This window comes from Momordica charantia (genome assembly GCF_013281855.1).
Source record: "Momordica charantia cultivar OHB3-1 chromosome 9 unlocalized genomic scaffold, Mcharantia_2.0 BLBB01000009.1, whole genome shotgun sequence".
Taxonomy (NCBI): domain Eukaryota; kingdom Viridiplantae; phylum Streptophyta; class Magnoliopsida; order Cucurbitales; family Cucurbitaceae; genus Momordica; species Momordica charantia.
The window spans coordinates 25,191,050-25,205,593 of record NW_028275167.1 but is presented as its reverse complement, the minus strand read 5'-3'; the positions used below and the strand labels follow the sequence as shown (position 1 = coordinate 25,205,593).

Here is a 14,544-nt window from a genome sequence, read left to right as displayed (position 1 = left end):
TTTTGACTGTACTAGAAAATTATGACAGAGCAAACAATAATACTAGTAAAGGTAGCTTGAGAGTGATTCTGGCATAGTTAAAATTATTTTTACTCGTACCAAAATTACTTCCATTGATCAATTCATAAGTGATTTCTTATCAATGATGATTCTCCAAGTAATTTTTACCAAAAATTAATAGAAAATTAGTTTTAAACGGTTATTCTTTTAATTTTCAAAATTGTTTTTATATTCGCCTTATTTTCACCTTAAATTTTTAGAATATTTTTGTCACTTTTTTACTTTGTTTATCTCTAATTTTGTTTACTATCTCTATTTTTTTCCTCTAGATTTATTTTTCTATTTAAAATTTTTGTCCATCACTCTCTTAAATTTCTCTCTTTGGGATTTTTGTTTCTCTTTTTAAAAATTTTGTCAAATTTTCTCTTCACTTTCACGAAATAAAAATAAATTATCATAAAATCTCTTTCGCTAAAATCATTCATTCTAAAACCATTCCTTTAACATACCCCAAGTAAATCTCTCGGTGAATAAAAAATATGTATAATTTATGAAGTTTAATCAAATCACACAAATTAAATAAAAGCTATTAAAATCACAATACCGAAACTAAAACTAACCTCAATCAAAACTATGAAAGTCTCATCAAAGATATAATTTTTTTTGATACCAACATAACTCAACGATTAATACATCCACGAGTCAAAATCGGTTCAACCTTTCCCCATTCGAAAAAGAGTTTTTATCTTGGGAAAAGTTGTATAAGAAGAGAAATTAAAAAGAGGAAAAAAGAAAAAGCTGTCAGATTACAAAAATATCCGACATTTATTTTCTCTCTCTTCTTTCTTTCATCTCTCTTCTTTCTTCTTTTTTTACTTCTCTCTCTATCAGAGCAGAGCAGAGATACCACCCGTGTGCTTCATTAACGTCACTCTCTCTCCTTGAAAACAACAATTCCCTCTCTCTCTCTCTCCCCCCATTTTCCCATTTTTCCAAATTTTTCTAATTTTTCCTTTTTTATTTATATCCCAAATGATCCATTTCAAAACCATAATCTAATTTTCTCTGAAACCCATTTCCCCAATTCCAATCCCAATCCCAATCCCTCATGGCCATCTTCTTCCTCTTCCTCCTGGCCTCCGTTTTCCTCCTCCTCCTCCTCCGCCGGCCGGCCAGATTCCGGCGCCTCCGCCTCCCGCCGGGGACTCTCGGCCTCCCCCTCGTCGGCGAGACCCTCCAGCTGATCTCCGCCTACAAGTCGGAGAACCCGGAGCCGTTCATCGACGACCGGGTGCGCCGGTTCGGCCCGGTCTTCACGACCCACCTCTTCGGCGAGCCGACGGTTTTCTCGGCCGATCTGGACACGAACCGGTTCATTCTCCAGAACGAGGAGAAGCTTTTCGAGTGCAGCTACCCCGGTTCGATCTCCAATCTGCTCGGCAAACATTCTCTCCTCCTCATGAAAGGAACCCTCCATAAGAAAATGCACTCCCTCACCATGAGCTTCGCCAACTCATCGATCATCCGCGATCATCTCCTGGTCGACGTGGACCGCTTGATCCGGCTCAATCTTGACTCCTGGACCGGCCGGATCCTCCTCATGGAGGAAGCCAAAAAGGTAACTCTACTTACTACCACTCTCTTCTCTAATCTTCTCTTCCTTCCTTCTTTTTTCTTAATTAATATAATATTAAAGTGACCCGAGTTGACCCGGGCAACTCGGATACCCGACCAGGTCGGCGCACGTTAGCAACTACTCCTTCTGGGCTTCTCATCCTCCGGGGCCTCCCCCAGATTCCCACGCGCACGTTAGACACACAAAAGTGATGAAAAAAAAGCCTATAATTCTGTTTCCAGTACAGATCATGCAAACTTTTTTCTTCTTTTTTATAATAAATTATAACTCGTGGGTTTAATAATTATTCTGTTGTATATTAAAATAAATTTATTATTATTATTATTATTTTAATTTTCAGATAACGTTTGAGTTAGCCGTGAAGCAACTGATGAGTTTTGATCGGTGCGAATGGACTCAGAATCTGATGAAGGAATATCTTCTCGTTATTGAAGGTTTTTTTACCGTCCCTCTGCCCCTCTTCTCCGCCACTTACCGTCGGGCCATTCAGGTAATTAATTAATTAAATTTTTTTAAGTAGAGACTAAATAGATACGATTTTAAAACAAAAAATTATTTTAGGCCCGGAGGAAGGTGGCGGAGGAATTGGGGATGGTGGTGCGGCGGCGGAGGAAAGAGAGCGACGCCGGAGAGAGAAAAAAGGACATGCTCGGAGCTCTGCTCGCCGGAGAAGAAGCGCTCTCCGACGACCAAATTGTGGATTTTTTATTGGCGCTTCTGGTGGCCGGATATGAAACGACGTCGACGACGATGACGCTCGCCGTTAAGTTTCTGACGGAGACGCCGCGCGCTCTCGCCCAACTACAGGTCACTTCCGGCCACCTTTAATTAATTCTTTTTTTTTTTAATTCTTAAGAGAAAGTAATGATTTTGAATAGTGGGCCTGAAAATTGCAAAATCAAAGGGCCTTATTTTTTTTTCCTCTTCCTCTCAACCTCATATCCATTATCACAAATTCCATCTTTTTAAGAGAAAAAAAGAATAATTTGTTTTTCAACATAATTAAAAATTAAATTTAAATACTTTTTTGATGATGTACTTTCAATTTTAATTATTTTGGTGGTTGTATTTTTTAAAACATCTATTTTAATCTATGCATTTTTTTAATTTTTCGTTCATTTTACTCTACTTATGATCGAAATTCATTTTGTACTTTAAACGTGGATGGGAAAAAACAAAAATTTAAGTCTAGATTCCACCCTAATTCCCTAAAATTCTCAAACCGTAGATCCTACTTGGATATTGCCATTTTTTTTATGGATCATGTCATAGTTTTTTAGTATTTCTTGAATGCTATACACGTGCCATTCTTATAATAATTTAAACTTTTACTTTTTCAATGAGCTTTTTAATTAATATTATTTAAATATACTTATTTTAGTTGCTTTAGCAGATAAACAGAGGTTATGTTGGCTAAATATGCTTTTTTGATTTTTTTTTTTTTACTCTTTTTTCGTTCTCCTTGTGGAAGGAAGAAAGTAGACCTCGACATACATACTTGATTGGATTCTACTTTTATATCTTTTTATTTCTATTTTCCTGAAATCGAAATTAATTTACTGTGTCCCTTTTTCTACTTTTTTTATCTCCAAAATCTTGCATCTCTCATATTTCAAATATAGAAAGCAATTTTTTTTTAAAGTTTTATGCTTTAAATAGAAAGCCACATTTGTTATTTTTGGAAAATTCAAAAATCCAAAACAATAAAAAATTCACATTCTCGTCTGTAAAGAGTGTATGTTTTTACCCTTTATACAAACAAGTTTAAAACACAAAACGAAATTTTAACCAATTAAAAAGTATTTTTCAAAAATTTGACCCTACTTAATATTTTTCTAGCCAAGCATGTGAGAAGAAGGAAAAAGTACATTACAAGTACTCTTTTAAAAAGCACTAAAAAAACATTTTTGACATTTTTTTTTAAATTCATAAAAAAAGGCACTTTTATACTGATAATTTCGAGAGAGAATTTTTTTTTTTTTTTTTGGGAGTGGTAGTAATGCTACCAAACAATAGGAAATTTGAGATAGTAATATATTATGATAAAAGTTTTAATTTTTTTTCCTTAAATTTTTAAAGGGTCAAAAGAAAAGAAAAAAAAAAGTGAAAGTGAGAGAGGAGGAAGAAAGTACATAAAAGAGCAGAGGAATAGACATAATAAGCAAAGCATTGGTAAAAGTCAAAAAGTAAGAAACATTACAGACCCTGTCCCCTTTATCCAATGGACAATATCATTTCTTTTTGGTAAAATTCCTTTCTCCTTTTCAATTTTAATATTAAAAACAAAATCTAACCATTTCGCTGATTATTTATATTTCTTGTTTCTCGATTTGTCAAAAAAACATTCTCAAAATTTATAAAGATTTTAAAAACAATAAAAATATCTTTTTTTTTGTTTTAGTTTTTAATTTGTTCCAAATATGGTTCTATCAAATTCATGGAGGGTGGACTATTGGATTTGTAAGGTGATTTCAAACAAAATACCACATTAGTTATGGAAGGGAATGATCATGGATATATAAGAGGGACAATTATCTCCATCGCTGTGAGACCTTTTGGGTGAAATCAAAAACAGAGTCTTGAGGTTATACCAAAACGTTTACCGTTATCCTTGATGGTGGATAATATAATTCTATTTTCTATTATTAAAAATAAAAAAATAGAAACACATAACTGCCCTGTCCGGCCCATCAAATCTTGTTCTAAATTCTAATTTACCTTTTTTCGTTTTATATATTATTATTAAAAAAGAAGAGAGCAAAAAAACAATAATGGTTGCAGTTGTTTGTGTGAGGGCACGCTTTGAAGTTTGACAACTCTGTGCTGTCGTCCTAAATTACGGAAATGCCCTTTTTATTATTATTATTTATTTTGTGTGGGGATGGTATGAGCTGTACTGCCCCTGCTGCAAAGGTCACCGTCCCCCACGCCCTACCCTACGCCCCACGCCCCTACCACTTTCTTCATTTCTTTTGATACCTCGGATTGCCCTCTCATTCCCCCTTTCTGCGCCTCACGTGCTCCTCTCCCGTCTCTATAGTTTGCGCGTAGTTTCAATTCAATTCGGTTCGAAAAGTGTTTTGGTATTGTTTTTCAAAAACAATAGTAAACAAATACGTTCTTTCTATATTTCTCTCTCTTACTTGTCAGAATTTTAATGATGATCAGATCGATTCTTGTATATTATTCGACTAGTTTTGTTAGCTAGTTATATTAAATCTTAGTTCAGGGTTAAATAAAAGGGAGAAAATAGGTAGGTAAAAGATGATTTAGGGAATATTTGTTTTTCTTTAGTTCAACGGTTGTAGGGTGGAAGATCGGATCATTGTCTGTTTGACAAAATTATAGAGACGGAATTGAAACATTTAAAAGTATAGGACTAAAAGTATATTTGGGATTTGGTGGTGGACAGGAAGAGCATGAGCAAATCAAAGCAAGGAAGAAGGAATCAGACCAACAACACCTACAATGGAATGATTACAAGTCCATGCCTTTCACTCAATGTGTGAGTGTACTCAAAGACCAATAACAAAAAAGAAAAATATATATCATTTCTTTTTTAATGCTTTTTTTTTTGGGTGGATTTAGGTTGTGAATGAAACATTAAGAGTTGCCAACATAATCAGTGGGGTTTTTAGGAGGGCAATGACAGACATTAACATCAAAGGTACTTAAATTTGTTCTTCATTACTACAAATAATTTGACTAAAAAGAAAAGAAAGTGATTGGAAATTTGTCTGCAGGTTATACAATTCCAAAGGGATGGAAGGTTTTTGCATCATTTCGTGCAGTACATTTAGACCATGACCATTTCAAAGATGCTCGTTCCTTTAACCCATGGAGATGGCAGCAGGTACAATCTTCAATCTAATCAACTATCTCAATCCTATCTCCATGTCGTTGCTAACTCCTTGCTTCAACTCAATAGAATGGCTCAGGATCAACGGTCAATGCATTTACACCGTTTGGTGGGGGTCCAAGGTTATGTCCTGGTTACGAGCTTGCCAGAGTAGAACTCTCTGTTTTCCTTCACCACATTGTCACACAATTCAGGTATCCATCTCTCTCCCCATCTCTCTCTCTGTTTCTGTGTCTCTGTATGACTGAGATGGTTCCTGTGATCGATTGGATTTCAGCTGGGTTCCGGCAGAAGATGATAAGTTGGTATTTTTCCCTACAACAAGAACGCAGAAGCGCTATCCTATCGTCGTGAAGCGTAAGAACGAGAATAGGCAGTGTAAAGACAGTCGGTCATTGTGACACATGAAGGGAGAAGTATCGGGGTTCGATATGTAGAGGGGAGTTGTAATCTTTCTCTTGATCTTGTATGAATAAGATTATATGCTAAATTAATGAGTTTTAGTACACAGAATATGCAGCTACTCAATAGTACAGTCAATGAATTACCAATACAAAAATTATCACTTCTCTCAGCCCCCTCCCTCCCCAAGAGCACCAATTTTCTAGTTCTAGCCAAAGCAAAAACAGTCTTCTCTACCTACATTTACAAATCTTCTGGTCAGTTGTTCTCCAGGCTTCAAAATTCAGAGTCGATTCAGCAATATTTGGTGGTTGAGACAGACTTCTTTACAGAAATAGGCAACAGTAATGTCAGTCCAATTGCACATATTCAAATAAAAGAAGCACTAGAAGAGATTTCAGCATCTGTTCCTTTCCTTGCTTTTTATCGTAGATTCAACTAGCTTAACCTTCTTAGTGTTCTCAGCATTGAGGAGGGAGAGTTTCTTGAGCGATGATTTGAGTTGAGAGATCTGAGAGCCTTGGACATAAGTGTTTCTCCTGTACATTTTCTGTTGTTGGTTGTTTACTAGATTGTTGTTCTTAGAAGAATTTGGGTACCTCCTTAGTCTTGCAGTTAGCGTGTCGATCGAAGTATGTAAAGCATCCAACTCAACACCCGCAAAGTGGTCTGTATGGCAACAGAGTATCACATAGTTAAACAGAGCAGTTGTAATATGAACTTTTGAACTTAACGTTTGGGAATTTCTTTGACTACATGACTTGAACATAATTTACAATCCACATAAAATAACAATTTACTAAACTAACTTCATAGTACACAAGGACTAAGATGAAGGGTTATATTTGACAGGGTTGCAAAATATTAAAAGAAGAGCAATAACTTGGTTTTAAAATTAATGGAAATCAGTTAACTCGGATCTACTTCTACAAAAAAACATGTGTCTGTGTGAACTCCCTCGTGCACAAATTAACCAAGCCTACGAGACAACCATGTGGACATTGAAAAATATCCAAAGAGGTGGCCTCCGAAGGTGTGATTTCTAAGACACAGCATACGAGAGATCGCATGTACCAAGAAAATACTATAGATAATACAAGTTAAATGAAGAATTCAATTATTCTGGTTTTATATTTAGCCCAGCCTCAATCTGTAAAATCCGGTATGACTTTTAGAAGTGGCATAAATGAGTGAAACATTGCTATTGGAAACAAGTGTTTCCTGAAAAATTTTTAGCTATGTAACCAAATACGGTGAAAACTTTGGAAAGTAGTTTTAATCGGCTAAAAGCACTTTTCAACATTCTAAAAGTCATGCCAAATTTACTTTTAACTACTCAAGCAGTCGATGAAGCAAATAAATTTAAGAACTTTATCTGAGAATTTATTACCAAGTGTAGATTTGAACTCTCTTTCTGCTTTGGACAATGGCCTTTTGTGAGCTCCTGGCAAGTTCTTCAACCGATGTAAGCGCTCTTCCAGATCATTGTGCAGTTTGATTGCACGTTCTATCCTGTCCTCCAATAATTGCTGTTTCCCCTCTACTTTTAAGAGCTTTTTCTGTGCCTCTTTTAAATGAGCATGCTGATCGTCAATTAACCTCTTCAACTTGGGCCCCTGATGCTTTAGCCCGTAGTACACCTAGAGGGGGGAGAGGAAGGGAGGAAGGGAGGAAGGAGGGGTGAGTTTAGACTAACTAAATTGTCTAAATTAGCTGCCAAACTTTTAACTACTAGTTTTCAATTACCGTATGTGCATACTCCACATAATTTTCATGGAAGAGCTTGAAGTATTGATGAAGCATGGACCGACCTTCGATGGAATCAGCAGTCACGGAACGCATATTTGATGAGGACTGAGGAAGGAGAACCACCTTAGGTCCGCTGAGAAGATCTTTGCTTATGATTTTAGATCTCTCACTTTCATTTTTTTCTTCAGTCATGACTGATTTTCCACCGTTTAGGAAATTGTTAACCTGAATTGGGACTTGAAGGTTCCAAGTCTTCATCTCTAGAACAACGCATTCTTGAGAAATGGTGACTCCCACAATCCAGGAATATCCGAATGAATCGGACAATGAGGCAAAACCACAAAGCGGAAATGGGTCGGAAGTGTCTCCCTGGCAGGTATTCAGTACAGGGTGCACAGAGGGAGTTCTCATGGTCTGGTCCTGTCCTCGGCTTTGACTTGTGAATGGGAGAAAATGCAGTATAATCGAGTCTATGCCTCCACTGTGAAGAGCATAAATTCTTTCGTCCATGAGTTTATCGACGAACATCGTGACAAGAGAATCTCTCTCCATTTTCTTCGGAAGGGCCAGATCGACAATAGCCAGCCTCAACAAAGGGGGAGGGTGCCCCGACCAAACTGTATGATCAAGTGGTTGATCAAGCTTCACCTTGGAGAGCTTCCCTGTGATCAATTCACATATCATAGCAAGACCAAGGATGTTGTCATCAGCATCAACACGTACACGTGGGGGACTACCAAGATTCCAGACAGGCTGAATTTCATCAGCAAGGGCGTCTATCTGCAGTTGCCCACCACTCCACGCTGTCACTAGAACTGAGTCTTTGCTGATTAGATTATATAGTAAACTTACTGCACGGCCTTCACATTCTGCACCTTTAATTGATGTATCTCCTTCATCTCCATTATTGCACGCTCTCCTCAAAGGCCCCTGGTAGACCATGTGGTACGAAGATTAAGGATTATAACACTGAGTACAGAGAGTATATTTATATTGCAACCTATGCATATGCCACACCACTAAAAATTTGATAACAGCACACTGACTAAATATGTGCTTTAGTTCCTAATGTTCGAGCGTTTTTCACTTAATCCCTAATATTAAAAAGCCCTAATTCAATCCCCTATGTTTTAACATTTTTCAATTATACTCTTCTCATTGATGAATGTCAAAATTGACTAATGATAAACTTACATGACAGTGAGTTGGCGTAAATTTAGATAAGAAATTGGGTCATCTAAGAGATGGAAAATCAAAATTGGGTCAACTTAAAAATTTGGATGAGAAATTTGAAACTTTCCTCTTGCGGCTTAATTTTCCCTCTAAATTTCTGCCAACCCACTAAATATCATGTCATTTAAGTTTATCATCAGTCAATTTTGACATCACTAACAAGAATGGTAAAATTGAAAAATGTTAAAATACTAGAGACTAAATTGAACATTTTTAAACATTATGAACTTAAAAAGAAAATTACTCAAACATTAGCAACTGAAACATATATTCAGCCTAACACATTCTAATATGTATAGGTCATTGCCAACTACCAAATGCATTCATTGAAAATGTCTCGTACCTGCAATGCAAGTGACGCATCAAATAAAGCACAAGGATGGGCCATAATCACAGGCATGCCTCCTCCATCTGTTGCTTGAACTAAATTTGGAAAAGTTTCTTCCAACCAAGAGATTGGAAGACTGGAATTACTGATAGCTTTTGAATTGGCTGATTTTAGCCCAAAAGACTGAGCATCGTTATAAATCTCCAATATAGATTCCCACTTGTAAGTGCTGTCAAGGACAAAGCACCAGTTACAGATAGTATATATATTTCTATTCATTAATTGTAGGCCTTATACTACTAGGAAACTATAAGGTCCTTGTCAGTTACTTTTAGTAAGCTACAGGGAAGATTTGGAGTTTAAAAGGGTATGTTCGACCCATTTTCCATGACTTCGTAATAGATAGATGATGAGGGTAAATTGTCCTCTGAGTCTCACCTCGCACTTATTTTCACAGTACTAAATATTTGAAGAATGAAAACCAAAGGAATAAAGTATCTGTCTTTAGTAATTATAATTCATTTATAGTCCACGATTCCCAAAAGTCAATTAAAGAAGGGAGAGATGTGGGAAATTGAGTACCTTTTAAATGGAATAACAGGGCAGAGGATGTAAATTGAACCATCGCTGAATAAAACAAACACCTGCAGATATACTGTGTGAGCAATTTCTTTATAACTGAATGTTGGTTCTTACACCGTTTTAACAGTTTTTCATGCATTGAGAAATGGTACTAACATCAGATTTAAGATCCTACACAATAAGAAGTTTACTGAAACATTTTTAATGCATGCAAGTCGATGCATAGCAAGATATAAAAATTTAATCTGGCTTGATATTACTGATGCTTAAAGCATAGTGGAAGACCAAATGGACATAGCACACAAAGTTAGGTTAAAATACCGATAAAACATCATAAAAAAAAAAAGTTTGAGCTTTTAATTAATGTGAAGGTACAGCATGGAAGAAATCAACGAGAAATACAATGCTAAATGTAAATATCTAGGGGAGGAAAAAAGAGAAGATAATAAGATAAGTTTTCATCACCATACTGAGAAAATATTAAGTCATTGAAAATCAATATAACAAATTTCAAATGAATAAACTTACACTAAATTTGTCCCACAAGTGGTCTCCCCCAAACGAAAAATCAACAGGGCAGATTGATGTGGCATTTATGGATTGACCAGGCTCCACTGGCTGCAGGTAATACTCTTGCTCTGGTTGCAAAATATCTGAAGACAGATTAAAAAGCCTGAAAGGGAAAAGGAAATAAGCAATAAGCCACACATATCAGATTGTTAGGAAGAGACTAATTGGTAATGGCAAGATTTTGAAGAATTTGATTGCTAGCATCCATCTTTCCAAAGAAAATTCATATATTTTAATGATTTTCAACAAGCTATAAACAGTTTTTCGAGCACAATAGACCAAGGAAAAGAGACTCCATTCAGGACAGGCGATAAGTGAATTTTTCATAAGCCTCAAATGGAAAAAAGAATAATTAATGCAGATTCTACTCATCATTCCTAGTTGACAAGCAATAACAAGATTTTGTTAATTCTCACGCTGATTATGAAACAAAAACAATAAGAGAAAGAGAACCCACAAATTACGAACAGTACCTCCAACATAAAAAAAAATAATGGAAAAATGAAAAATCTTCCTAAACTGTCGTGTAAGTTGTAACCTGGCCCACAAAGCAACATGAAATTGTTCTTTAACTTAGTCTCAAAAAGAAAAATCTAATTTTAGTCCATGAATTTTTACACTTATTTTATGTCCCTCATACTTTCAACTAATATGATACCTGGTATAGAATTTGCATTTCCTTCATGAAAGGTGCTTAAAGGGTCTTTATTCAGAAAATGTAATACCTGAAAACAGAATCAGAAGAAAGGACTCCCAGATGGAAGTCACTATAAGGGTGCCAAGAAACTTGTAGCGTGCGTATGACATCGTGGCCACCGTAGTAGATCTGCGGACCAACTCTAACAGTTCTGTAAGCAAATTGACAGATTCTTTCAGAAGGAACTCGATGGAATACAAAGCATGACATCCTTTCATTAAGTTTACATAAAATGAAAATTAACCAAAAAGTATTTACAAATTCAAGGCTAAAATCCTTTGGATTTGCATGGTTAGGAAGATTTGGGAGGAAAGAAACCACAGACTTTTTGAAGAAATCGTAACTTTGGAGAAGTCTTTTGCTTATTATGATGTTTTCTTTGTGGTGTTCGAACTACAATAAATTCTCAGTTATCAAAAAATAAATAAATAAACAACAATTGGAAGGCCTTTCTTCGATAGTTCAGCCCTCAGGCTGTCCATTTTGTGATTCTTTTGCAACAAAATATGAACAAAAGCTACAACAGATGGAAAGCAGACTTAAAAGCATTAACTCAGCTGTAGGGCTGTGCCTCACCTACAGATGAGCGTGTTCTCTCTGGAAGAAGTGTGGCCATAGAGATACATTATGAACAAACCACCTGGACCCACAAGGGCCAGTGCTGATCCATTCTTATTGATAGAAATCTTGTGAACAACAAAGTCGAGTTTCACATCCGGTTGCAGTACCTGTTTTCAAAGCATTGATATCAGGAATAATGACAAGAAAAAAGTAGCAACTTAGAACACACAGAAGCTCAGAACAAAAGGAAGAAAAAAAGAAGGGCAAATTAGAACACACGGCAGTTCAGAACAAAAGGGTTTTCTCTTCAAAATCCCAAGTCAGTTTTGAGAGAGAACAAGCAGAATTCCTATTAAACCAAGTTTAGAAAGAGAAAAGATAACCGACTTTGGAAGGAGAAGCGGCGAGGACGGAGGTGGGTTCGGGTTCACCGAGGCGTATGGAAATCCGGTGAACGCAGAGTATGGTGCAGTCCCAGAAAAAGAGCCGGGAGGCGCCGTCCGACGCAAGGAGGTTTCTTAGAGGCGGAGAAACGGTGCCGCCAAAATCGGCGGCGGCGGCGGCGGTGAAAACGGGGTGCGTTTGTAGAGGGACCCAATCGGCGTCTAGTTTTGGAGTCGGAGATCGATGGTGGCCGGAATCAGGTTCGTTGTCGTCAAAATTGTACCTCATTGTCGTCTCAGACACTGAAATCGCCGATCTTGCTTTCGATTCTCCGGCGAGCCCTGTCCGCCCCCAACTGAATAAGCTACCACTGGGTGACCTCTCTCTCTTCTTTTCGGTTCTTTTGTTTCTTTTTCCTTTTTTCTGGTGGGGTTACTTGTTTAACGACGTCGTTTGACAATCAATAATATTATCCAAACATTCACCCTCATCGTTGCTCGGCCCGATCCCATAAGGCCCGGCCTTAATATGTCCTCAAATATTGTTTGGGCCGATCCAACCACTAAAATCTAGGCTTATAGTTCAATTAATGAATTTTATTTTTATATTTTATTTTGAAGTAAATACATTGTAATATTATATTAATATAAACGAAAAAAATTAGAGGATGAGAATGATACTAAGACACTAAATACTAATTAATTGTTTTTTAATAATTAATAAAGTTCGATAATGAGGAGCCAGTGAGTCAGAAGACAAACAACGACATAAGAGATGTTTGGTTGAAGTATTCGGCAACTGGGAAGAAGTAAGAAGACTGCAACCATAATCGTTAAGGTAGGTATGGGGATGTGAAATCGTGAAGGATCTGCGAGATGCAAGAGAGACCAATCAGACTGGTTTGGGAGCAGAATACTGAGAAGCATCTGCAACATTAGTATCAATTGGTGGGGATGTACATGTGTCATCAGTTGTAGCAGTAGGAATAACTTCGAAAATTGAACTATTATGAGTCCCAACAGTTGGAGAATGATTAGAAGAAACAAGTTGATCTGGTGATATTTTAAGTAATACCACATTATGAGTTATGGTCGAGGGACAAGAAGTATGGCAAGAGAAATCAAATGAGTGTGGAAGTACGAGATAAGGAAAATGGTCTAAAAGACTATCATGTAAAGTGGTCTCATGAAAAGGATATATGTGTTCATAGAAAACCACATCGTTGGAAACAAAAACTTTCTTATTGACAATGTCAAATAATCGTTGGTCCTTCATCCCTGGAGGATAACCAATAAAAATAGCAAGAGTTGCCTGGGTGATCAAATTTGGAATGCCCTGAAGAGAGAGTATACGCAAAACACAATGACCCAAACACCCGAATGCTAGAATAATCAACATCCTTATTGTATAGACGACTATATGGAGTCTGTCAAGAAAGAACATGGGAGGGAATTTTGTTGATTATGAAGGTTCTATTAGAACAAAATCTCCCCAAAATGAAAGTGGAACCCATGACTGAAAATAAAGGGAGCGAGCAACATTAAGTAAGTGTTGATGTTTCCTCTCGACAACAGAATTCTGTTAAGGGCGGGCAACACAATAAAACTGATGGAGAACTCCTTTGGCGTTAAAAAAACTCAGTGAATGAGAGTTCTACAGCATTATCATATCAAAATTGATTCATATGACACCAAATTGAGTCTCTAACATACTTAAAATACTAAAGTATGATATGTAATGCATCAGACTTATATCTCAGTAGAAAAATCCAAGTATATCAAAAATGATCATCAATTATTGTTAGAAAATATCAACAATCAGCAGGTGTAGACACACGAAAAGGTCCTCATATGTCACAATGAACCAAATCAAATGGCTTATCAGCAATGTTATTATAAGCATGAAAAGACAAACACTTCTGCTTAGAAAGTGGACAAACAAGACAAGAATGCTGAGAAGTAATGTGAAATGTATCAAACTTCAGTATGTCCTTTAAAGCAAACAAGTGTTTATCAAAAGGATGGCCAAGTCTAGCATGTCCTTTATTGAAATCAGAAGTAGAAGAAACATTGCAAACAGAATTAAAAGACATATGTTGTAACAAACTGGAATCGAAAGACCGAGAAGAATCAGCCTAAAGTAGATATAATCCATGTCAGAGGTCAGTCTTGCTAATCGTCTTCAAAGTGGACTTGGCCTGAATTAAGCAACCATCAACATTAAAAGTAACAATAAAAGGTAAGCTGGCAATCATAGCACTCATAGAGATGAGGTTGATTCGGAAGGATGGGATAAACAGTACTCGTGTAAGAGTAATATGGGAGTTAACCTAAACATCCGCAACAAAATCAACAGTAATACGTTAGTGATTGGGCAGAGAAATCGAAATACCAGACACAAATACCATTGAAATGAACATATCACAAGAAAAACAAATATGTGAAGAAGCTCTCGAATTAAGAACCCAAAAATTCATAGAAGGAACTTGAAGATAAGAATGACAAGTACTTGCCACATGACTCGTAGATGTGCCTGGTTCTGAA

General features: G+C 36.6%; 2 protein-coding genes across 2 annotated transcripts; one reads left to right on the top strand and one right to left on the bottom strand.

Moving 5' to 3' along the window:
- The first annotated feature begins 887 nt into the window (after positions 1 to 887).
- CPD (Cytochrome P450 superfamily protein) lies at positions 888 to 6,062 on the top strand. Its single transcript, XM_022301200.2, has 8 exons — positions 888 to 1,618; positions 1,977 to 2,126; positions 2,198 to 2,443; positions 5,049 to 5,141; positions 5,225 to 5,303; positions 5,380 to 5,489; positions 5,565 to 5,689; positions 5,773 to 6,062. The coding sequence occupies exons 1-8, from the start codon at positions 1,109 to 1,111 to the stop codon at positions 5,894 to 5,896; spliced, it is 1,437 nt and encodes a 478-aa protein (XP_022156892.1). The 5' UTR covers positions 888 to 1,108; the 3' UTR covers positions 5,897 to 6,062.
- On the bottom strand, positions 5,930 to 12,416 carry MOS7 (nuclear pore complex protein-like protein). The gene is made up of 9 exons (XM_022301199.2): positions 12,005 to 12,416; positions 11,633 to 11,784; positions 11,085 to 11,207; positions 10,318 to 10,462; positions 9,790 to 9,851; positions 9,223 to 9,436; positions 7,644 to 8,576; positions 7,288 to 7,537; positions 5,930 to 6,566 (listed from the first exon to the last, which is right to left on the bottom strand). Exons 1-9 carry the CDS (start codon positions 12,287 to 12,289, stop codon positions 6,295 to 6,297), a joined length of 2,436 nt encoding a protein of 811 aa, XP_022156891.1. The 5' UTR covers positions 12,290 to 12,416; the 3' UTR covers positions 5,930 to 6,294.
- Between the last annotated feature and the right edge of the window lie 2,128 nt (positions 12,417 to 14,544).

Coding starts and splice junctions, on each gene's coding strand:
- CPD (XM_022301200.2), top strand. CDS start 1,109: ATGGCCATCTTCTTCCTCTTCCTCCTGGCCTCCGTTTTCCTCCTCCTC. Junction 2,127..2,197: donor CTTACCGTCGGGCCATTCAG/GTAATTAATTAA, acceptor AAATTATTTTAG/GCCCGGAGGAAGGTGGCGGA. Junction 5,304..5,379: donor GACAGACATTAACATCAAAG/GTACTTAAATTT, acceptor ATTTGTCTGCAG/GTTATACAATTCCAAAGGGA.
- MOS7 (XM_022301199.2), bottom strand. CDS start 12,289: ATGAGGTACAATTTTGACGACAACGAACCTGATTCCGGCCACCATCGA. Junction 10,463..11,084: donor TCTTCTGATTCTGTTTTCAG/GTATTACATTTT, acceptor TTTCCCTTTCAG/GCTTTTTAATCTGTCTTCAG. Junction 7,538..7,643: donor ATGTGGAGTATGCACATACG/GTAATTGAAAAC, acceptor TCCCCCCTCTAG/GTGTACTACGGGCTAAAGCA.